The sequence below is a fragment of the Nestor notabilis genome, unplaced genomic scaffold, assembly GCF_000696875.1.
Source record: "Nestor notabilis isolate BGI_N333 unplaced genomic scaffold, ASM69687v1 scaffold8116, whole genome shotgun sequence".
Taxonomy (NCBI): domain Eukaryota; kingdom Metazoa; phylum Chordata; class Aves; order Psittaciformes; family Psittacidae; genus Nestor; species Nestor notabilis.
In genome coordinates, this window is record NW_009931417.1 from 47,387 (window position 1) to 73,189 (window position 25,803).

The following is a 25,803-nucleotide window of genomic DNA, read 5'->3' on the forward strand; positions in this document are numbered from 1 at the left end:
CAGAAGTCCTCATTGCTGTGTAACTAGCTTTAAAATTCCCAGATCTTCTGGATTAGCAGCATGTTAATAGCTAAGTGAAATTATAAAAAAATGAGTTTGCGATTTTACTTTTGGCACCCATAAAAGGCTAGAGATTAATACAGGCAAAATACATGTTTAAAATCTGTTAAATATATGTTTGGTAGTATTCTTATCTAGCCATTGCTATAATAGTCTGCATATTGTATACCAGTTCCTCTTGTGTGGCTTTTGATTGTGCATGTTGATTCAGCCTATTTAGCCCTCAGATCACTACAGCTTTTCGCTTGAAGGAGACAACCTGGTGATGTAAGTGGCATGAAAGATGAGAAAAGGAACTCCAGTTAGCTCAACTCTTTCTCCTTGTCTCTGCTGTTTCTTTACATGAAAACATACACCTAATGTACACAGCAGGCAAGCTACACTTGTTAAGTTACAAGTAGGGGAAGAACAAAAGTCATCTGCAGAGATTAGCTGTAAACATGGGCAGTTCAGACAGCTCAGTACTGAAGAGCTGCCAGTCAGTGCCTTTTCCACAGGGGCTGAGCAGCAGCGAGGTGTGTGCTGTAGTCACACCCATCTCAACAGATCTGTCAGCTTTCCCGCTTTTGTTTGAGAATGATATCATGTTTCCTGGGGCGAGCGGTGGAAGACAATGTGAGCCCGCTTTCCTCTAGATACTGCAGGCGGAGTTCAGGAAAGCAGGAATGACATTCTCTGAGCAGGGGAGGCTTTACGCTCAATGCAGACGGTGAACTGGCTTAACCTCGTCCCCAGTGATCGTGGGCTTCTCTGGGTGTGTTCCTGGGTAGGCACAAAATCCACTCCACCCTTTTCCAAAATGAAGACTTGCCTCCTGTTATGAGAAATAGCCTTTGATTTAATGTCTTTTTTTTTTTTTTTTTTTTGTTGTCATTGTTTTAGTAACAGTGCTCCATTTGCAGCTAGAGCTAAAGATCTGGTCTGGAAGGTAACATTCAAAATACACACAAATGCTTACTTTTGCACTGTATATATGGCCACAGCTTGCCATAGCAAATGTTCAATTACACTGACAAGGGGCTGAATTTAATCCTGTTGGGATTTGTGAAACTAGACTGAGCATCACCATGCGCTTTTCTTTTGGCTCATTCTACTCCCGTCAACATTTTGTAGAATCAAAATGATCATGGAATCCATCCTGAAGTACTGATTCAAACCCCAAGGCTGCAACTAAGTATGATCTAGTTAAATTAGTTAAATCCTGACCAAAGAGAGCTGCAGACTCACCTATTCCCTTGGAAGGCAGAGGAAAAAGCAAGGAATGAGCGTCAGACCTCACCTTTTGCCTTTTAACATCCTCAAATGGTCTGATAATTTGCTTTCAGCTTCTCATAGTGGGCTAGGTCTCAAAAATGTTCATGTGTAAGCCTTATTTTAGCAAGAGGGCCTCTATCAGTTAGAGATTTGTGGAAACCAGCAACAATTAAAACCAGCTTCAAGCACATTTCTTTGACTATTTCTGGCAGGAAACAAATACATTGTCCAATGTCTCCCTTCTGTAAGACAGACAGAATCTGTGCCATAGCTTTGCTCTACCAATAAACTTAAATCTAAAAATACCAGATTTCTTTTTTTGTGTGTGTGATTTAGCTTTGGACCCATATATGGTAAAAGACTCAAAAGTTTTATACTGGCCTTTTAAGAAAGGGTAACAGTGGAGCTGACAGTGGAGTGGCATTCAGTGGTAGCTCTCTAACATCCCTGTTGATGGCCGTGTTTTCTTTGGGATCAGTATGAATAAAACCCTGATAAATTGTGTATATTAACATTATTATGTGACACATTTACATGTTTAGAAAGTTAAGCAACTTTTAACATACCTTACCATACACACAAGCACCATTATGATGCTGTAGGCTCTTCAAATTTACAAGAAGTCATAATTGTTAGTTAGACTGCAAAAATTCTAATAATAGTTTCAAGATGTGCTTTTCTCTTCCTAAATTTAACTTAACCTAAACAAAACCTGTATTAACCCCTGGTTAATACACACCTGTGACCATGAACAGGCGCTCATGTTAGAATTTTATTCTTCTCATAATTAAAGGGACTAGGCCTCTGTGAGTGTCTTCAAATATGCTGCTGTCAGACCAAAATAGCACCTAAACTTCAAAGAGTGTGTCCTATGGCTGCAGTCCTGGGGTTTTGAGCCTCTCCCCAGCCAAGGAGTGGACACAAACTATGTTAGAGTTTTTAACCTCATTTAAACTATGCTGACTAGACATTACCCTGACACACAACCTTTCAGACACCTAAATTATCAAACTACTAATGTGAATTGCAAGAGGAATTTAAAAATGGATTTCATTTCTTGTTCCTGAAGTGTATCTGATTTGTGAGACAAAGCAATCCCATCTGCCTGCTACACTTAGGTTATTTACCAAGAGGGAAGAGTATCTTGGTGCCTTTTTCATGAGTCTGAAATTTATATGTAATTTAGACTCTTCTTGAGATACATCCTTCATCTAATCCAGAAATGATGGTCCTGTCACAGGAATCACTGGTTGAATCTCTGACTTGCTGAATGTGTGTTTCTGCACAGTTCTTTTAGGACAATCATGATTTACAAAATTGATGGATGTGTCTTATGGGATAAAGAGACCTGTTCTGGTTTAGTTACCTTGCTGCCTATATGTTTGCAAAAAACCAAGTACCAGCTGTGAACTCATTGCTCCCTGGCTCTGCAGCTAGAAGGCAAAACCAACAGCAGGCAGCTCTGTGCACCGACACTAAATGAAATGACAAAAGTGGTCTGATTCTTTCTGGTTGTCCTTTTATTTTTTAGTTTTACAGTTTGCTTTCGGTGTATACCTGGTTCAGACCCACTGAGAGGTAGAGTAGCTATAGGAAGCCTGTGTTCCCAAAGGCCATTTCAGCAGTGGGGAGTAATCAGGAGTGAAAAGACATTGCATCAGACCCTGAGGAGTAAAATATAAACGGGTGAAACGAAATCACACTACATTCACAAGTGTTAATATATGTTATTTTTTTAGATACAGGTTTCATATAAATATATATACATATATATTAGATTTTGGGGGTGCTTAGTAATAATTAAGCTGGTTGGATGGATTTTTTTTTTTTGTTAAAGTTTCATTTAATGTTAAAAATGAAGTTGTAACATTTTGCAATAGTCTGACACAAGAATTTCATCTGGAAGGCATGAGGTAGACAAGGGGGAGCATAGAAGTCAGAGAGATCGACTGCAGCTAGCAGCTTGCATTAGGGCAAGGGATGTGGAGTTGGTCCTGCACAAAGAGAATTACCTGGGTTGGAAAACTGATCTGTATCGGTCATGTAGACCTGAGCCTGCTTGGCCCAGACCCATCTCCTAAACACACAAACCCCATGTACATCTTGCTATGGAAAACCAAGAAGTCATTTTGGTGTGGAGAGTGTTGAGTAGGCACAAAAGAAATGAATCAAAAATGGATGCACCTTCCATTTGTGTGGGACAGATGTGTATAGTTCCACAGTCAGCTCCCACTGTGATGCTAGATCTGTCTGGGACTGGATGGATGAAAATCTTCGAGAAACTGTAATGAAGACCTGTCTTCCAAAGATAGTATCAACCCTGTGCTAGTGGCAAGATCATACTTAGGATGCTGTTCCACTGCAGTTTCAGTGGAGACACGTGGGGAAACTTGAGACTTTCCTGTTAAGAGTTCAAAATGCTGATTTTTTTTTTAGGGTACAGGTTTGATAATTGTTCTTCAACTAACACCCAAACTAAGAACATGCACTAATGATGTTAAACAAGAGTCGTATCACAGAGAAGTAAAAAAATCCATCAAAATTAATTTAGTAATTCATCACTAGGAAAGGCAAACACTTCCAGGGTGTGAAGATATTAGGCATTTACTGTGTTCTGAAAGGGTTTTGAAATGTTTCATAAATGACATTTCTGGATTCAAGAGTAATATATATAAAGTTTTTACTTCAAGATTGGTATTTTGCTTGCCTGGTATTTATTTACTTTTTTCATTCTGTCAGTCTGTCTAGTGAAATAGCTTGATTAAATTCCTCTTTGGAATGCAATAGGTCCCTCTTGACAGTGCATTTCCATCTGCGCTTCTGATTGTGCTGATGATTTTCTTTTGTGTTATTTTCAGGCTGCCACTAGTCAGGCGCTCAAGCCTCATTAGTCACGAAGTGTGCTTAGCACCAGAAACATCTTCCATTACTCTACTCGGAAAAATCAGTGGCAAAGTGAGAGTACTGTACAGGCAAAGAGTATACTAGAGTACAACAGCATACTAACAGTATGCTAAGAGTATACAGCAGCCAGCACTCACAGGCATTTCCAGATGGTTAACCTTAAGCACATTGTATGCACTGACACATGCTAAGAAGACTAATTGATGACCTATGTTATTTTGCATACTTCATCTTGGTACATGCACACAAGCAACATACAGTATACATATGCAGTATACACAGTAGTTTCATAATGCAATTTATAAGCACCACCCTTGTTATGGACATAGTTCTTGCTTGCAAGTACTTTCTTGATGGTGGTAACCATATTTGGCTAGCTGCAAACCCAGCCAGATGTAGCTGAACTACAAGTTTGTCCTAGTCAAGCTATCCCACATTCCTTATCCTTTTTCAGCATTACCTAGCATAATGTCAGCTGTTTGTTACATGCAATTACTGCTGACATGTTGTTTTCTGCTTTACTTGCTTATGGTCAACAGGAAAAGTCATGAGAAAGCATCTTTCTACATTTTGGTTACTTACACACACATTTAGGCACCCTCACCAGGAAAACTCTAACTGAGCTACAGCAATGATTCTTTTCTAGCTTTTACATCTTAAGAGACTGTTTTGATGAAATGTAGAGAAACTAGTTATACACTATTTTACAAGAAGGCATTTGCTTCACCTGCTTCAGATGTACCCAAGTGCCTGTAAGAAACCATTAGCTTTGACAGACTATTTTATTTGTCACACTTGTGCTCTGGTTTTCCCACTTCTGCTAAGTAGCAAAGTGATGTCCTGTCACTAATTTTTTGTCTCTTTTTAGTTTCACAGGACTTTCTCTCCATAAATATTGCACTATTTCTAAGGGCAAGAGTTCTTTGTATCTGAGCTGTGAGCTGTTCCACAGCTGCCCGGCAGCATCACATAAGATACAAGTAGTAACATTCTCTCCATGGACAACAAGAAAGGTTTCATTGGAAAACCTGATTTTTTGCTCATTTATGAGCTGTTTTCCAGCAGTATTTCTGGCTCTCTATTTTTGCCCCGCTGCTGCTGTATGGCAGAGAATCTAGATCTGTTTGGGTAATAATAACTTCAGCCCTGTTTTCCTGTGGAGGACTGAGCTGTCAGAGGAAAACTTGACTCACTAGGAGAAATTACTTGAACTGCTGCTATCTTTGCTTTCCAGGACACTAAAAGACTACCGAGCCCATACAATGACTATGTGATTTCAAAGCTCCCCCTCACTGCTTCCTACCCCAATTATTCACTTTTTTAAAGCATGAACAAAAAATAATCAAGATAGATAGATTGATAAATGTGGAGTGCACAGAAAAAGGGAAGTAAAGATTGCTAAATTCTGGTCCGGTATATGTTCCACTCACCATATGACAAATATTGCCAAACAGCTTGATTATCTTCCAAATTAGCTAATTACTTAATAAAAAAATAAGTTTAAAAAAATCATTGTAATTTATTAAGCACTTCTGTAAGAATTAATCAAAAGCTATACCTTTTTGGCAAAATTGCTTACATGATTGCCAATTGTGTTCCTAAATAGATAAATTCTTTTAAATTGGCATGTGATTTACACAGAAAAATACCATTGAGGAGGGTACAACTGATCTTGTAACTACAAAATAAGACACGTTGAGAAATGCTGAGACGCAGGCTATTTAGCAAGTTAGGTTTGTTCTAAGTCAAACCGTATTCTTCCAAGCAGTGGAAGTGCCTGGTGGTGTTTCTTAAGAGACTTGAAGGAGGAAGGGTTGATGATTTGATAGTCTGGGACGCATGTTTCCATTGGTCTCAAAATGATTTTTAAGTCGTGCAGTGTGTGTCATATGGAACTGACTGCTTTACTTTCAGCAAAACACCAAACCTAAACTAAGTACAGATTCCATTTTTTCCCCTTTTTCCTTGCTTCACCTGATGAAAAAGGGGTGCAATTTACTAGAATTTTCTGCCCTACCTTCTTCTATTAAAGACTTCAAAAGTATTAATCTTTCCACTTACCTCTAACCACAGCTCTTCTTTTTCCTCTGTTATGCTCCAAATACCAAGGGAAGGACTTCCAGCTTCAGGACAATCACAGAATCATAGAATGGCCTGAATAATCAAATCATCACTTCAAGCAATTAATAATAAAGCTTTAAAAATATAAGGAAAACAAATACATAATTAGATGTGTAATGTCTAAACAATTTACTTTCTTTCACTAGTAGTCAATTAATAGCTAGAACATTTACTCAGAAATTTGCATTCTCAATACACCTTGCAAATATGGACTAGTGATTAAATATGTGTTTGAGGGCAGTGGGATATGGTTATCCTTTACCTTGATGGAGTTGATCCTGCTGGCTGCTACAGTATTGAACACTTTTGCAATTACAAGGCAACTTTGCAAAGGCCTCACATTAGGTAGAATTTGTTTCTAATATTTCCATGATTATCTTGAGGACAGGCAAGGGTTACAGAATAAAGCTGGAAGTATTTGGGCAGGACTTTCTGAGACAAAAGGGCAAATCATAACACTCACCTGCTCTTGTAAGGCTTGTGCTGTGTGCACTTACCTATGGCATTAACTATCTCAGATAAAGATTGCTGCATGGTTTTATTCCCTAACTGGTGCCTATCACCAGTTCTGATCTAGGGAAGTGATGTTTTAAACTTTATTAGAGACTTTCTTGCTCTTTGAGCAGACCTGTGTCTGGAATGTGTTAACAGGTAATTTCTGAAAGCTGTTTCTTCCAGCTGGTCCTCGCTGAGTTTTGTTGGTGCACAGCACAGGAAATATGATGACTCTGTGCCTGTATGAATGGCATTTTGATAGGGAATGAGACCACAGAGGGGCTGCAATGGCAGCGGGATACACACTCATTCTCTGTTCAGCACAATTTCCCCAGGAGAACGCATACTAAAGAAGTTGTGAAAAATACTGCCAGGTATCACCTAGCAAGGGAGAGCACAACCCTGTAGTTAAGGGTGAGCCAAGAGGAACTGCAAATGTCTCTCTGCGTTCATTTTGCTGTCTGGGTTACACTGGGTGTGCTGTTATTTAAACTCACTGATTTAGAGGATGTCATTTTCCCTGTGGTAGAAGAGCCCAAAGCACTGCACCACAATGAGTGTGTGTCGTAAATACTGGGCAATGAATCCTCTCTGCATGTTATCTCCCATTTCCAGCATTAGCCTTTTGCAAGTGCTCTGTCTTCTTAGAATCTATTTGCACGCACAGCAAATTGCCTTCCTGATAAGGTCAGTTCTTCAAGGACCAGGGCAGCAGTCAAAGGAGTTTTTCAAGGAAGCACAGAGAACTGTCACGGGTACAGGAACAGGGAGTTTCCTGCCTGTATTTTTTGTGCTTTTCTCAGAGAGCTAAATCCTGCTGTCCTTATTTAGTCCTTACATACTCAAAGTCTTTATTAACATCAAGGGTAGGATTTGCCTAAATTTTGCTAGACTAAGTAAATTCCTTTTTAGCAAGGCCAGTTGGGTTATTTTAAGTTGTATTACCAGAAAGAGGTGGTTTAGGAATCCCTAAGCATACGTGTACTTTACAATTATCTGGTCTTTTTTTCTCCCAATCTGAGGGTAGCAGCTCTCAGTGGAGACAAAGAAAGGCTTTCTATCACGTCAGAGGCTTAGGTTGACTTTGAATTGACAGTCCTGCTAGATTCTGAGTTGAACAAGTGAGTTGGTTTCAAGTTCCTGTGCTGCTAGGGTGCTTTTTTTCTTTTCTTTATTTCTCTCCACCTCCCCCAACACCTAAAGCATAGCTTTTCTTACTGTAAAGATTTCACTTGGATATATTTTAATTTCTGCTCGCAGTATATTCCAGCTGTGAAACCTTAGCTGTCAAATTATGCCTGGCATATAATTCCATAATTATGCATAGGTATTACTCCCTTTTAGACAAATAAAGGCCTTCCAGTGTTTCTCCAGGAAGACAAGAAACTCAATCTGTGCTTTGTCTGCCTGATTCAGGGGTCTAGGTTACTCTGCAGTGCTTAGTAAGGCAAACCCCCACATATATTTAGACAGCCAATCAGAACACTATCCATCCACCAGTGGCTAGATTTTGGTTCATATGGAATAATCACAAGCGTAAATAAGCAATACACCAGAGTGATGGTTGTTCTACACCTTGATTACACAATTTAATTACTACAAAGAAATAGAAAAGTTTTCAGCAAATGCCCTGAATCTACTTTGCTATGTCTTGCATGGGGATCAAAGGCAACATGAAAGCTAATCCTCAACTCAGACTTCTACTACTTTTTCTCAGTGTACTGAAATGCTGAGATGCAGGGGGAGAAGAAGTGTTATTTTCACCTTCCAATCTGTGTTGGAGTCAGAGGCACAGAGAAACACTAGAGAAATGAATCTTGAGCCTTGGATGAGCAGCCAACCTCTGCAGGACCCTGGCAACTTGGGCCCATACCTTTGTACTGGAAAAAGAGTTGCAGCTCTGTGTTCTGTGGACGCTAGGCACAGTCCTGACCTGCAGCACCCTGCCTAACATCAACACAGATCAACACGTCAAGTCATGGAGTTTGGATCCAGATTTGATTCTGAGTTTCACAGAAGTCTGCAGAAATTAGGATCTTCCAGTTTACGATTTTAAGGTGCTTTACCTGGCATGTAATCCTTGCTGAAAGAAACTGCAGCCCTTTGCTTTCAATGTTGGTGTCTGTTGAATTACATCTGACTTCAGCTGATGCATCAGACCCATAGGGAGAGCGCAAATGTTCCTCATAGAATCATAGAATAGTTAGGGTTGGAAACGACCTTAAGATCATCTAGTTCCACCCTCCCCTGCCATGAGCAGGGACACCACACACTAAACTATGTCACCCAAGGCTCTGTCCAGCCTGGCCTTGAACCCCGCCAGGGTTGGAGCATTCACAACTTCCTTGGGCAATCTATTCCAGTGCCTCACCACCCTCACTGTGCAGACCTTCTTCCTTATATCTAACCTAAAGTTCCCCTGTTTAAGTTTAACCCCATTACCCCTTGTCCTACCACTAGAGTCCCTGATGAAGACTCCCTCCCCAGCATCCTTGTAGGCCCCCTTCAGATACTGGAAGGCGGCTATGAGGTCTCCACGCAGCCTTCTCTTCTCCAGGCTGAACAGCCCCAACTTTCTCAGCCTGTCTGCATATAGGATGTGCTCCAGCTCTCTTATCATCCTCATGGCCCTCCTCTGGACTTGCTCGAGCATATATAAGTAAAAACGTAGAGATAAATGCCGTGTAAAATGAATGCATGAGTGTGGCTCTGTTTCTATCACTTAGTTCTGTAACTTTGTTTGAATGATTAGTTTTTGTCATGTGCAGCAGGATGAACTGACTTCGCCGACCTGCACCTTTATGCAACACGCAACTGTAGCGGCTCTTGTATCCTTTCCAGGAGGCTTCATTTCTCCATTATGTAAGGGCAGGTTATCTGGGCTGGCACATTAGAGGGTGGTAATTGTGGCAGGCTGGCTGGGTGTGGTAAGCCTCAGTGTGCTGTCAAGATACTTTGGTCCCCAGAGTGGCTGCTGGCATTGAAAGCAGAGAAGGACCTCCTCCCTTGGCCCCAAGCACTAGAGAGACACACGCAAAGACTGCAGTCAGCACTAGGACCTTCCGACCTCCCTTATCTAGGATTATACCCCTTCCTTCCAATCAGAGGAAAATTTGGAAGCTGAGTGGCGCTAAATATTAGGTGTCTCTGTGTAAATACAAAACATACTTGTATCCAAAGCAGGAAAATAGATGTAATGAATAGAAGAAACCAAGTATTCTTCCTGTTTCATCTGGAAAAAGTGTTAGTTTCCCTTCTCCTTACCCTGAATTTCAAAAGTAAAGGGAAATGCCTGTTATTTGCAAATTGTTGGTTATAGGAGAGCTGTATTTCCCTCCTGCAACAAGCATTTCAACAACTAAACCTGTAGCACTCTGCCAGGGACTGTTTTAATTAAGCTTGTAGCTACCATTTTCAAATCTCCATGTATTTCTGACAGTTCTGTTGAACAAAAGGAGCCATTTCAATTGATTTAAACTTAACCTTATAAAAAAATGGTTTTACTAGTGCTGCTGACTGCTCTCTGTTTCTGAGAAAGCTTCTTTATGCCACAGTTCTTGCCACTGTCTCTCAGGGCTTCAAATGGTTAACATGGGCATGATCATGAAATCACTAATCCAAATTCATAAAACAGCTGGCAAAAAACACAACTGTTCAAAGCACTGCCAGTTCCTACAACCAAAAGATATATCTGCTTTACATCAATTCACATGTATTAAATCCATGTAAATAATGTAAAAGAAACACTATTAAACTGATCCTGAAAATGATCCACAGACCCTGTTACCAGCACCAGACTTCAGGCATTTACGTACATGTCTGACTATTCAAAGATATATCTGCTTCTGCAACCCATGGTTTTCCAAAAGAAATTCCATAAATTTGTCAACTTATTTCCTCTTCTGAGAAGAACAAACTCCATCTGTTTATGACATAAGATGTAAAATCCTTAAGTCAGTGTAGCGGAATATTTCATCTACAGTCCTCCTATTCTGCACAAAAGCTGTGCAAGAGAAACCCTGACTAGTGGATGAAACAGCTTATCTGGTGATTTGATAAGCATCATATACGAACTCTGCAGTAAACTTTTTCCACTTGCTGCTTTTTTCCTTAGGTAAAGTGGAAGCGGCACTGGACCTCATACTGATCAATTCATTCCCTCTGGTGGGCAACTCTGAGACAGCACTTATCTGTATCACTTCCAAATGGCGTTCCCGTGAGTCTATCACAATAGACCGAGACCAGGAGGATGTGACAAACCAGCACCGGGAACCACTGGAAGTTAATGAAGATCTGAAGAGAGCAACAGCCAAAACAGTGGTGTGGAAGAGGGAACAGGCCAGTGAAACTATTGGAGCATATTACTGTGAAGGGAAACTCAAGGATGAGGTGACAAGGATACACACCATGAAGATGCCGCTGAGAGGTACTGTATGCTGGTCAGATCAGGATTCTGTGTGTCAGCGGTTGCAGGCTGGCAATTATCGCTGGTTGACACAGGTGGGCACCAGCATGGCAAGGCAGTCTGGAGTCAACAAAGATATACTTGGCTCAAGCTCATGTTTTTTAATGAAATGCAGAAACAACTGGTTGATACTAGCTGCTAGTCATTTCCTCATGGAAGTCAGTCAGACATCTGTAGGTATTCTGCCTGTGTCTGGCTACTGCCAGGAACATAGTCAGGCAGCAAACAAGGTAAGCACTGGCCTCACTGACCTCATGAAATAGTATGATAACTCCTGCACTGGACTTTTCACATCCCAGACCCTTGATTTCTAAACATGCTTCCATTTTAAAGTCTCAACAGGTCTGAGGTGTAGACAGCCAGACATCACTACTCCTTCCTTAATAAATAGGCAACCTGAGCCTAGAAAATAACTACCTTGCCTAAGGTTCAGTAAAACTACAGACCAGCAACACTGGATCAGCAGAGTCTGTATCAGTATGAAAAAAACCCAGTCCAGCTCAACACTGGAAAGAAACTCCAGAGAGGTTTTCCAAAATCTAAGAAAATTATCCACAAATATACGCTATGCATCTCACTATTGACTTGGTTTTGGGTTTAAGGCTAGGTACTGTAGAAAAGAAAATATGGCAGGGAGATGGCGGGATGAGAAGGTGGGATTTCCAAGGTCCAGCACTCTAGCTGTTAAATTACATCTTATGTGCAAGCTTTTACTTGCCTCTGGACCATGCTGGACTTCTGGGACAAGTTCCAAAGCAGAGATCACCATAAACTACAGATAAGTGCAAGAAATGTTGGTTAATTTTCTGCAGAAAATCAACTTTTCAAAACTTCATCTGATTTTTAGCAGACTTGACTGTATTTCTAATGTTTTGTGCCATGGTTTGTGAGGAGACTTGACACTTTTAGTCTTTCTTTATAAGGTTTTAGTAAGAGCAATTACCATTGTCGGTATCTTCTGAAATCATATAGCAAATTCAGAAAAATAGATTTTTCATTTCTCAAAGCTACAGGTAGTGTCTCTTTGCATCTTACCGTATGGGAATGTTAGAAGCAAGGTTGGCAGGGCAAGCGCCTTTTTCTCTCACTTATGTTTTCTCTGACAAGTCACCAAGAAAGCTCTGCAGGTGCAGCCTGACAACTCCATTGTTTTAAAGGAGGCTGCAACGAGAAGGAGATAAGATAACAGTCCATGGAAATTCAGTGTGGCCCTGCCTATGTGGCAGAATGCCAATGAGCTGAGCACATCTCTGACTGTCATGCACAACAGCCTCTGTGAGTGGAAGAGTGTCTTTTGAATCAATCAGGTTTTTGCACTTGGTATCTCTGGACCTAGGAGCAGGGAAAATAATCAAACTCTGAGAGCATCCTATGTGACTGAAGTTGTTCCAACTAGAAATAACATGACCCTCACACCATCGGTAAGTAGGCTCCTTTGAATAATTTCTGGGTTGAATCCATTTCTCAGACTTCCTCTGCAAAAGCTTCCACTGACAAAATTTGAGCTAGCAACTTGTTGGTGAGAGCGTATAATCTAATCAGGCTAGATGGGTGAGAAAGAAGCACAACAGAAATTCTCAAAGCTATTAAAGTGCACAGAGAGAGGAAGAAAAGGTCAGTGAAGGACTGTGAGGTTTGGCAAAGCATCTGTAGTTGGAAAACAGGCCTTTTTCCCTTTTATGTTATTGTCTGAATAAGTTTTAAAGGCAGAATGTGCTTTTTAATGCCAAAAATTGAGCAAGAGTTGAAATGTCCAGTTTCCCATAGACGACACACAAGGCACGGGAAGGAGAAGCACTTCTGAAAATCCAGTCACTGTTTTGCAGCCTCAGGGCAGGAAGCGGCTGAAACACTCACTAATTACTAATCATTTGGGTAACCCCACTGATGTGACTGGGAACTGTTATCTGCCTAATTATGTACTTCTCAGTTACAGTGAAGATTTTTGCTGTATAACACAGAAATATAACAGGTTAAATTCCCTAATTTACTCTATACATGTGCCATTCTGAAAGTAACAAGTCCATTCTCCTGCCTTTGAGCAGCCTGGTCTAGTGGAAGGTGTTCCTTCCTGCAGCAGTGGAGATGGAACTGGATGACCTTTAAGGTCCCTCCCAAACCAAACCGTTCTATAATTCTACGATTATGGAATACTCATATACACAATAAGAAGGAACAGATTATGTTTTATATATGTCTGGGGAGTAATGCTTATACTGTTTACAGCATACATATCTAGAAAATAACAATATATAACCTGTTCTGCATCTAATAAAATATAATTTATGCAATTTCTCTACACAATGTGTATTTTCACACATGAAAGTGAGTTTCCCCCACACAAACTCTCCAAAGTGGGCAAAGGGACAGTAATGGAAATGCTAGCAACAGAGTAATATGGCACTTGCCCTGCAACTCAGTTCATTATGTCTCTATAAGGAACTGGCACACTCGAGATGTGAAATAATGCAATACAAGTCACAATCTAAAAATACGTTGGAACTGAGCCCACCAGGGAGTGTGCATTCCTTTCCATTGCAACAATATTCTGAAGAAAAAGTCTTGTGGTTAAGCTAAACAACATACAAAAAAAAGAAAATGGGAATGAATAAGTTTAATAACTTGTTAAAACAATTAGTAATGCCTCACTAAATTTGGTCCAAAACCCACAGCAAGTAAACCACTTAGGATCATTTGTAACTAGCAATTCATTTTTGGGCAAGCTGTTGAATTTTCTTTTCCTAAATAGATCATGATTTTCACCATGCGTTTGGTATTCATAAATAACTTCTAAATCAGGGATTGACAATAAGTTTGGACTGCTTTCAGTTTTGTTTGCTGGTTTCTAATAGATCTTATTTAATTATTCTGTATTAGAATTCTATGTTTGTTTAAGATGCAGTTCAGGTACCAGTGCCTAGGTAAGATGTCAAATGCTGTAGAGATTCCTATCCATATGCTTAGTATCATGCAGGCACAGTCCTGCTACACTTACCATGGGATGAAAACTCATGGCAGAGGCTCAGAGCACAAACACTAGAACTGCACAAAGGATATAAATTCCATTCTGCAAAGAACTGTGAGTTTTCAATAGCTGTTTTATTTCTAAGCAGAAATAAGACATTAATATGTTCAAATTCTCAAGGTAATAAAATTTTGGGAAAGCAGCTGGCTTGGATTGATAGAAATGTCTTCATTTTTACTCAATTTTTCTTTCTTTAATTTTACATCACATAACACAAATATTTTGATTTTTAATTAAAATGCCATTCTAAAATGGAAGAATTAAAATGTTCTTTCCTCAAATATTGCACAAATAAATACTATCCTTCTGTCCTCCTCAGGTTTTACTGGAGGTACTAACACAGTTTCAGCCTTACACAAACTGCATGTAGCATCTACCTACTTGTTTTTCACAGCTCTGTTATATATATAGTGTAATAGAAAGTTAGTTCATATTTTTTTCTCTGCTTTCTGATTGTATCTCTGTGTATTTCTTTGCCACCAAACTTCAGGTAGAGTCTCCAAATTTGTTTTCTGCAACCACTGGTATGAACCAAAGTATACTTTATTGACAGTTTTCTAATAATGAACAGAAAAAAGAGGTATGACTATAAATAAATGTCAACCTTTTATGAAGAAGTTGTTTAAAAGTTTGTACTAACTTGTGCATGTGTTACTTAAATAAAATATTCCCAATGAAATAAATATGACTCTAATAGAAATGGAACTTGTACAAAAATGCAGAGCTGACTAGAAGCATGAATGGCTCTTCAAGGATTCCTTCCAGCAGAGGCTCAGGTGGGTCTTTCTGTCAGAAAGGTCCCATTCACCTTGCTGGGAAAGCAGCAGATCCAGGCTCCCAGGACCAAAGCAAAAACAAGATGCAGGACGGACTTGCCCAAGAGGAATTTGAACAGGAGGAACTCTAAGGCTAAACAGCCTCAAAACCAGAAGGACAAAAGGGGCTGGTGAGAATCAATGCCTCACTTCCCCTGGGTGATGTAAAAGGGAAAGCACAGAGGTGTGACATTCTCACTCAGATAAAAAGCTGAAGAGTTTGGAAGATAACTCTTTCCTCATTTTAGAGGAGTTTCTATGTTGTTTTTTTTTTGCTATATGACAAATCAATGACCATATGACATAACAACTCAGAGCTAAAAATACTCAGAAATCTGAATTTATTCTCAAAAAACTTCATAGCTTTCCTCCAGAATTTTCCAACTAAATGAAAGAAAGCATTCTTAACTTCTAACTTGTGTTTGCCAATGACAGCTTGTTCCCTACAATATGTTTTCCAGTGCTTTACTCAGTCTGTTTAAAAAATGTATCAAGGGATGAAGAAACTTGGGAAGTGTTATACAGACAGTTGGAGCCCCTAGTTAGCAAGTGTTTCCAGTTGCTCCACCAAAATCCAATTATTTTTTTGTATTTCATGCCCCATGTTCTGGTGGCAGCCAGAACAAAGAGTTGAGGTTGCTGGTGATAGAGTCAGCATGTGCTCTAGAGAAATTAAAATGTCAAAATCTGAGTCAGAGCCATGCTGTAAACCATTCTCAGCGTTCAGCCCACAGACTAGATAGAGATAACAACTGCTGCTATTATTCCATACTTCTATCCTGTTCTGTTTTCAGCCTCATTCCACCCGGTGGCGTTAACTGTTACAGCAAATAAGGGAGAGCATGTGAATATTTCCTTCATTAGAATGGCAGCAAAAGAGGAAGATGCAGTGATATACAAAAATGGTAGGTAATTAAGCTTTCTCCCTTGTCTTTTCTCTTCCTGCTATGAGTCTTAGCCAAGTGCTAACTGTTTTAAAGTCATTGCTGATGATGCCCATGCTGTTCAACTGGCGGAGACATAATTCCTCATGCATTTAATGTTCCCTAAAGGAGCCACTTGCCATACCCAATATAGTGAACTGACTTGTTTCTCTTCTGAAAGAATGTCAAATTGTCTCTTTATACCTTTGTTTTGTTTCTCATTTCCTTTTTTGATTTTCTTCTATATTTGCCTGGCTTACTTTAGCTTTTGTTTTGATATGTTTTTCTGTGCCACTGTGAAGGCCTAGTACTACCTCTTTATTATATTTCTACTGCTTTTCAAGTGCATATTTTTCCTTCCTTAAATGTCTTTCAAAGGCCATTTAGCTTCTAGGAAGTTCCTCAGGCTAAGAAAATTAAGCACTAGTAATCTACTATTAGAAAGCCAAAACTGTCAACAAAATCTAATCCTTATTTCATTCAACCACAAAAATTAGTCAGGTTGTAAAATTTATGACATCAGCTTTTCTAACTTACATGTTCCTTAAATCACATTTAACTTATTGTTCAGCTATGTACTGCTACTGCTTGACACTCGTCACCAAAACTCACAGTGCCTTCAGAATGTTAGACTGCAACAAATCAATTGTAGAAAGTCCACTTAATGTATTGGTCCATCTTTATCTACTGATAGTCTAGCTTACAGTGATCTATCAGGAAATAGGGAGTAAATAGAGCAGGATGAGGTAAGGAAGTGGCAACACACTGCAAAAGAATGCATGCAGTGGGTCAGCCTCAGCGCCAGTTACTGAAGCACTTCTTTACTGGTTGAAAGAGAAAATAATAAAAAAATAAACCCAAACCAAAAACGTGCCTTCTAAAAGGTCAAGATGCAAAGCAGAGTTTCTTAAAGACATGTTTCTTTGCTCTTCAGAGGTTCAACTGTGGCAGTGCGCAGTGGAGAAAGTTTGCCATAATTTGTCCTTTCAGGGTCCCCAAGGAAATTCTATGACCTCTTGTCAGCATTTTCTCATACAAGAACCAGCTGCTATGTCAAATCAGAAGTGCTTATATCATGGTGCTGCCTCAGCTGGGATTCCAACTGGAAATTTGGCAAAAAGCCTCAAATTAACTATGACTCTGGACAGTAGGTCAAGTTATCCACCTGAGATTACAGCTGAAATAGCATCCCTGAGGATTCCTGATACAGCTGTTGGCAAAGAAAATACTTGTCCTGCTATATCTAACTGTTGCAGTCTTCCACTTCAGTGATTTAAAATACCACTTCCCCCGTACACACCCTCACAAAGGCTGTCTAGAGAATAAAACTGTTCTGCTAAACAAGATTGCTTTAAGACATAACATGTGCCATCTTGGAAAACAAGCCACAGAAAGTGAACCTTGCAAACAGACTGTGAGCCTAAGGGCTTTCTTAATACTTTGCTGCCAAGCTTGTTCTGCAGCTTGTAATTCAAAAGATATGAACCCCCTACCCCCCCAAAAGCCAAACCAAAACAAAACAAAACTAGATGATCTTAAGGTCCTTTCCAACCCTAACTATTCTATGATTCTATGAAAAACCACCACAACTCGCAGTTTCAGACATAATCCCTTTAATTCTTTGCTCTTTTTCTTTGTTCCAGTTTTCTTGAAGAACTGTTATGTGTTGTCATATAAACTGACTCAAGATATTTTTGCCATTTTGGTTATGATCCTCAGCATAGTTTTACATTTCTAGCCTGCCTGATGTTTAACTATAGTGAAACTGATAGTATGACAGTATGTATGATCACAGACAGTAAAGGTCCTGCCTGATGCTGTTTACCTTCTAAATTATTTCAGCAAAGTGAAAAAAAAGTTGTTTCATTATCAGTTTAACTGTAAGGGGATGTAGAAGGTAGAAGGTAAGGGCATCTGATTTGTGCGAGTGTCACCTAGTGAATTGTCATTCAGCAGAAAAGGTTAAGACAAGAAACAAGAGAAGTAATAAATAACCAGACACACAAGCCTTAAGGAGTAGCAGATGACAGAGAAAACATCAAAGGGCATCTTCTGAGGGCCACTGTGGGAACAGCACAAAACTCTGAGCAGCTTCAGTCAGACTTTGTAGGTGTAAGTGGGGAGTGAGATTATCATGGGTCCCAGGGGGAAAGAGCAAACTCACTATGGAATGATTGAGAGGGACCATGAAGATGTGTGAAATAATGGGATATTGAAAGAAAGAGCCAAACAGGAGAAAGGGAGGGCTCAAAGTGAACGGGAAAGGAACAAGCATGGGAAAATGGGGCTGGAGGCAGGTAGAAGATGCCACTGGTCCAACCAAGTTCTACGCTACAGCTGGTTTGATCTTATTAAACTCTATTATTAACTATTCTTCAGCATAAGTGTGCTGTCTACCTGGTAGTCATATGTATAATCTGCTAGTTACCTTCAGACCAGACTAGAAGGCACAACAGGTTTGACTCCTAGTAACTGGAAACACATGGCAGGGCTTGTATGTCTAGGGCCAGCAAATGGAGATACTGTCTAAGGCCGGTTACATCAGAGACCCATCTGTGTGTGCAAGTGTGTATGTGGCACACTACTGAACTTCAAGCTAGCAAGTAGGGTAAGACGTCTGAGAGCCATTAGAGAGGCTGGAGGTCTGGGTCATAAGACCCACTTTTGGGTGTGTGAGTATATGAGGCTTGACTAGCTGGCAAGTGAGAATAGGATCAGGCTGTCTGGGTTGTTCATGTGTGTGTCTCATGTGCACATGCAGTAACCGTAAAGGTACAGTTCTGTTGCATGGGTCTGGTAGTGGCTGGTTTTATTAACATAGTGAGTGTGAGCATGTGCATGTATGTTTTGGTGATAGTTGGCTGGACCTAGTGTTAGCCAACTACAGCAGCCTTGCTCTGGCAGACAAGTGGAAGGAATCCCAAGAGTCCTGAAGTTCACTGGATGCAACTTCTCTTTGACAACCGCCAATGTTCAAATGTAGATACTTGGTGATCCAGAGCAATGGGAGAAGACAAAATGCTATTGCACTACTTATCAAGCATATATAACCAATTACAGCAAACCTAGAATAACTTAGATAAGCTTCCCTGGTGAAAAAAGAAATAGAAGAGACAGAAAGACGTGAAGCCTGGGCAGAAAAGGTAAAGCTGAGCTCTGTTCTTCCTGCTTTGGTCTGCTGTGGAAATTTTTGTGCTACTCATTAAATAGGACCTGGCTGACATTTGCTATTTGACTCCTTAGAGATTGTTACCTTTCACTTCAGGAAACCTAAGAAACAAAATCAACCCTTTTAACCACTACATTAGTAGCAACATTTCTGTAAAGAAACACTGAACATGGAGCTGTTTGTCCCATTCATCTACTAATTCTCCTCAGGATCTAGCTTCATTTTTACTTGTACCTCTCCAATTATAAAAGCTAATTTAGCTAAAAAGCTGTCAGAAAATTCATAACTAACAAATAGATTCTGTTGCTTAGCTCATCCCAGCTGTCCTTCCTCAATAACCACTGCAAACTCACTTCTATCTTTAGAGGGTAAATATCTTTTGTGCTCCTTCCCCAGGTTCCTTCATCCACTCTGTGCCCAGGCATGAAGTACCAGGGGAGCTGGAAGTCTCCTACTCTCGAGTTCAACCACAAGATGCAGGGGTTTACTCTGCCAGATATATAGGAGGAAACCTCTTCACTTCTGCTTACACAAGGCTTATTGTAAGACGTAAGTTCTACTAATGTGTGCTGGCAAATAATTGTTTAAAGTCATAATGAACATGAAATGAAACTTATACTATGCCCAAATAAGGGCCAAAATCTTTCTTAACATAAACTGCTATCAGATTATGTCAGAAGAATTTTTTTCTCAAGGATCTTTGGTAAAAGCTGGTATTAATTTAAGGAGCTGAGAGAGAAAAAAAATCAGATTTAGGTTCAATTCATCTTAGCTATTGCCAGGACAGCTTGCTCTCTTCTCAGCATCCCAGCTTTTCAAACATCAAGTAAGTATGAACAAAGTGGCATTGGGTCTCCCATGAATATGAGATGTGGGACTGATCACAAAATAGGAATTTCAAATGTCTCTGTTCCTTATGGTGGGCTGTATCCAAACCCCATTTATCCTAAGATTTATCATCTCTAGCACACATTATTGTAATTTTACTAACTATCCCAGCCTTAGTTAGCTCCTAAAGTTCACCTCCCAATGGATGACAGGACCAGTTTACAATGCAGATGGATAGTTTCCATTAAGCATTCTACATGTCTAACATAGGAATATAAAACTGACTTGTAAAAATAAATAGCTGCTCAAATATCTTACAACATTTCTGATGGTAAAACATGTTTTACTTGCTAACATATACAGGATACTTCCAGGAGTCACAAATCAATATATATAATGCACCAAGTTTGGATGTTGAAGCTATTGCCACCTTACTAAATGAAATGATCCAAGATCTGTTCTCTACTCTACTGCCAAGCTGCACAGCAGAAGACTTAGCCATAAATTCTGCCACTTGCATTTAAACAGGCTTTTTTTTTGCCTATCCTAGCTACTGGGAAAAATCTTGGGGCAAAGTCTGGGAGAGTGGTAGGGAGCACACTAACAGTAAAGATAATGGGTGATGCTACTGCTCAAACATGTCCTGTCTTTCTTTGATTTAGCATTATAGACACAGACTGATGAATTTTAGCAAAACCCTTTTTTTAAAGCATCCACATGTAAGAATTTCATTCCAGGAGAAGGAAGATATAGAACTCCAAGTGCCATGTTGATTCATTAAATGCTTTCTGATAAAAACCCGAAAGCTGAACCAAGTCTGGATTACTCATTTTTAGTGAGCCTGCCTCAGGACTTTCCAGTTTATTACCTTCAAAGAATTTTGCATCCTGTAGGGATAGATAAAGCATTTGCAAGATGAAGTCATATATACTTGTTTAGAGCTTAAGCTGTGCTTGTATCAAATCAGTAGTAAAATTCTCACTGGCAAGATTAATGGTAGTAGTATCTTCTTAAATTATGAAATGTGAAAGAAAATCATGAGAGGCTTTAAAACAACTGATTGCTCTTAGTCCATTTATTCCAGAAACGGGTCATCAACTGATTGATCATTGTTATAAAGACCCAGTGATGACAGAAAAGAAACAACAGATGTAAATCTGGTCTAACGAGCTTGCAAGGAATATATTGTTACAGACAAAAATCATGACTTGCCAAATGCTGGTACAATACCAGTGATGCCAAGCTTGGTCCTGCTGGCTTACTACCACCACAACCAGGTCCAGGTGAAGCCTGGGCCTATTGTAGGTCTCAGATCCCTGCTACAAAAGTAGAAATCTTAAATGCGTCATATTTTTCAACTTACAAACTTACTCTTACAAGCTAAAAAATCTATATCTAGTTTCAAATAAGGAAGACATTTTCAGTTCCTTCCTTGATGATGTTATGTAGTAACCACAGTGAAAAAAGTGATTCCTTACATTAGGTCAGTAGGCTGGGTTTTTGGAGGGTCCATATGGATCCCATTTTCATGTATTTTACTGTTTGTCTTAAAGAAGAATTTTACTACTTGATTTGTTACTGAGCAAGAAGACAAAAAATATGTCATTATATTTTTCCATAAAAGGATGTGAAGCTCAGAAATGGGGCCCTTCCTGTAGCTCCCACTGCCCTTCCTGCATGAACAATGGCATTTGTCATGAAGATACTGGGGAATGCATCTGTCCTCCAGGTTTTATGGGAAAAACATGTGAGAAAGGTAACCAAATATTATTTTCACAGATTGCTTATTAATTAGTTCTCAGTGGGAGAAGTTAGCAGAAAAATGAGGGAAGCATTCAAATGGAGTAGCCTTGTTTTATTCTTTATACCTATAGTATTTACAGCTGGTGCTGGAGACAGGACAGTGTTGGGTGAGATGAACTCTGAATTAATGAGGCTGTTCCTGTAGATGTGATTATTTAGTTTAGATTTGAAATCAGAAAAAAATTCTTGACTATGAGAGTGGTGAGGCCCTGGCACAGGTTGCCCAGAGAAGCTGTGGCTGCCCCATCCCTGTCAGTGTTCAAGGCCAGGTTGGACAGGGCTTGGAGCAACCTGGTCTAGTGGGAGGTGTCCCTGCTTGTGGCAGGGGGGTTGGAACTTCAAGGATGATCTTTAAGGTCCCTTCCAACCCAAATCATTCTATGATTCTATCATTTAACTTCTCCCTCTTTTCTCCTAGTAGAGCTTATATTGTTATGGAAATTTAAATGTTTCCAACTTTTTTGATGGATATGTACTTGGACAGTGTGCTAGATAATCTCATTTAGACTCCTTTTCCCACAAAAGGCTGGACCAGATAGTCTTTTGAGGTCCCTTCCAATCTGGATTGTTCTGTGATTCCCTGGAGCTACTGACTGGCTGTTAAATGTATGGTCGAATAGCAGATCTTAGGGGTACACTAACACTGGGAAATGAAGCCCTTGGGTTAGAGATTCCCTGGCTACTTCTGAACAAGGTGCTAATATGCCCACAGGGTGATTTGTGTCTGCAGGGGTATATCAACAGTATATATCTATTTCTTCATATCTTTGTAACAATTAGTTTAGATTCTGAAAGAATTACAGCAAGCATAACATTGCTCTGATCTCCCCAAGCAATTTTGGCATTCAATGCTTTATATGTATTCTAATATTTTGACTGAATTGCAGTGCTGCAAATACTAGAGCTAAGCTGTTGGAATAGTTGACATCTGAACCACTCTAATGTAGCACTGATCTTATCAGAAAAGCAAAACTTTGAGCTTAGCAGTTTCATATGCACTGACCTCTAAGAAGAATATTTGTTATTTATGGCACTATTTACCCATTTTATATTACAAAGGCTTATAAAGAGGATTTATTGTTGAAGTTCATTCCCAACATATCCAAAGCAATGAGCAATTTGCTGATGGATCTTCACATGGGAGAAGGTTATGTTTGTTTCTGCAGCCTGAATTTATCCATTAGCGCAGCCATGGCTTAAATTGTTATGGATGTTAATATTACTGCTATCTGAAAGTTAAAAATGCTATTTTTTATTCTAATTTATGTTTTCTGTTGTCTAAAGCTGTATTATTAGAAGCATTATATCTTTTGTGAGTGTAATACAGTTGGGCTAGTCTTTCCCTCTCTCCCTTAAATAGCTTGTGGAGCAAATACATTCGGCAAAACATGTGAAGAGAGCTGTAAAGAAAACTATGGCTGCAGAAACTATATGTTCTGTCTACCAGATCCATATGGTTGCTCTTGTGCCACAGGATGGATGGGCCTGGAATGTGATAAAGGTATAGCAAAAAATACGAGGAATAGTAGAGTTCTTAGTCTGCTGCACATAGGAAAAAAGAAGGGAACTAATAGAAGAGATTAAATGACAGGGGTTTTTACATTCTGTACAAGAGCGATAATAGTATTTACCCATCTCAGATGACCATGTCAGATTCTTATCATACTAAAGATGAAAACTATTCAGATTATTCTGCAAAATGAACTGATGTGCTACTGAGATGTTAAAAATTCTCTAACAGCTACAGTCCTGATGTGTATATATGTATATATACAAGCCAAACTGAGCAATTCAGTGCCAAACATATATCCACTGCTGAGCAATACTGAGCATAACTAAGCTTGTTCTTTTTTATTAGACCGCAATCTCTTTGGGGTGCAAGGCACATCTTCCTTTATGAATATGTGCCGTCTTGTTCAATGGTAACATAACTGATGATGCCTTTGGACACTATAGCAGTATGGGTGATAAAAGAGCGGAGATCTGAAGAAGCTTTCACATTAGCATCTAGTCTACAAATGACAGATGTGGATACAAACGTGCTCTACATTTTTGATGTTAGGGTCATCTCAGGATGCTTTGGGGATGATTTAGTGCTAATACATATAGTTTCAAACTCAAACCACCTGGGGTAAATAAACCCTATAGGAGAATTGATGCATTAGATGATTGAAAACTAATGGAAGACATTTTCTAGTACCTTTACACTAACTGGAACATATATACTTTCAGAATGCAAACCTGGTTTTTATGGGTCAGATTGCAAACTCAAATGTAATTGTCAAAATCAAGGGACATGTGACAGATTCAAAGGATGCATCTGCTCCCTTGGATGGCATGGTCTTCAGTGTGAAAAAGAAGGTAAAGCAAGGTAACACGGTAGTAAATGGCTTTTCCCAGTGTAACTGAAACAGATCTTCATGCTGGTACAGCACCACCACTCCAGGCTAGTATCCCTACTCTGCCAATTACATTCCAGGGGTCCAGACACTTGTGTATATTCTTATTGCCTCTGCCCCATATGCTGCATTTAACAGGCTAGTATGTTAACATTTCCTCTGATTTTGTTTTCATTAGAGGTAGATTTTCAAACCTTACTCCACAGGATTTGACACTGACCTTAACATCAATTACCGACAGAAGCTGCACATCCTATCTGCTTGGTCGGTTTTTGGATAGGCTAATGGTACTTTACCTACCTCTTATTCTTCTACATAGACTCCTACACCATATAGCTTATGGCCTGAAATTGATAACTGAGACACCAAGACAACCCCAGAGTTTAAAACTGCTCTGTCTCTCTGAGAGACTTGCTGAACATTGAAAGTCTCTCCCTCTCTTTACAAACTTGCAAAGTTGAACGTATCTTGTTTAGAATTTCTCTGGATTCAGGCAAGGTTCGCACACAGGATTTTGAGATATGCTCAGTATCTATTATTTCTGCTTGATAAACAAAGTGACAAATCCACCACTAACTTGCAAAGGTTTTCAAGTGCAAAAACAAGCAGAGAAATAAGACTGTGTTCCAAACAGCCAAACTATACTGTTGTGATCTGACTGCACTTAGACAAAGTGGAGAGCAAATAAATACTGTGCATTCAGTACAAAATGTGTACATGATTTTGCCATAGTTAAAACCTCTCTGCTTTAAAATGCAAGTGAGAAAGAGAGGAGAGGAGAAAAGAAAGAAGAGCAGTCACAGGGCTTGTTCCTTCTCACATGATATTTACACTGATGCAGCAGTGCTGACTTTCGTTAAGCATGATCCTTGCATACAGCCACAAATAAAGGGAGAACCAGACACCTATGCTGCCTATAATCGTTATACACCTAAATCTGTTTTGGTGCTGGCTTTTAAAGTCGTGTTTGAAGGCTGACATCAAGATACTATATGTCTTCTGTAGGTTCAGCAGATCTTTCACCTCGGATAGGAAACTTACTAGATCCTGTAGAACTCAATTCTGGCGTCGAGTTCAAGCCTTTTTGTATAGCAACTGGGGTGCCACTTCCAAAATCTGAAGAATTTAAACTTTTGAAGCAAGATGGAACTGTCCTAAGGGTAGGCTCCTGATTAATTGCATCCCATTTTTAATGATGCTTACATTGATTTTACCTGTAGTTAATGCACACCATGGTTTTCAAGCATAAAGTGAAATTTCCGTATTCTGAGATACCTCATGAATTAAAATGAAACTATGGAATTGACCATTATAAATCCTTTCTATTGATACCACTAAACTCCAGATGAGTTCCTAAACTGTGGGAAAGTGTCTTGGTAATGTTCCTAAATGCTCACATTTTCCACGCCCTATATGTCTTTTGTCATTTCAGCCTTCCCTAATTGTTACCAGTAATCGCTCTGAAGCCATGTTTACAATTAATCGAATCCAGCCCCGCGATACAGGAACCTGGGTCTGCAGTGTGCAGACAGTAGCAGGAAT

The 25,803-nt window shown here is 39.6% G+C and overlaps 1 protein-coding gene across 1 annotated transcript in view; it reads left to right on the plus strand.

Moving 5' to 3' along the window:
- The first annotated feature begins 500 nt into the window (after positions 1-500).
- Positions 501-25,803, plus strand: part of TEK (TEK tyrosine kinase, endothelial) — a 38,268-nt gene continuing 12,965 nt past the window's right edge. The window contains 9 exon segments of the mRNA XM_010015875.1: positions 501-675; positions 10,916-11,260; positions 15,934-16,044; positions 19,628-19,780; positions 21,684-21,815; positions 23,223-23,363; positions 24,095-24,223; positions 25,267-25,421; positions 25,694-25,801. Coding sequence (XP_010014177.1) covers positions 501-675; positions 10,916-11,260; positions 15,934-16,044; positions 19,628-19,780; positions 21,684-21,815; positions 23,223-23,363; positions 24,095-24,223; positions 25,267-25,421; positions 25,694-25,801 — 1,449 coding nt within the window.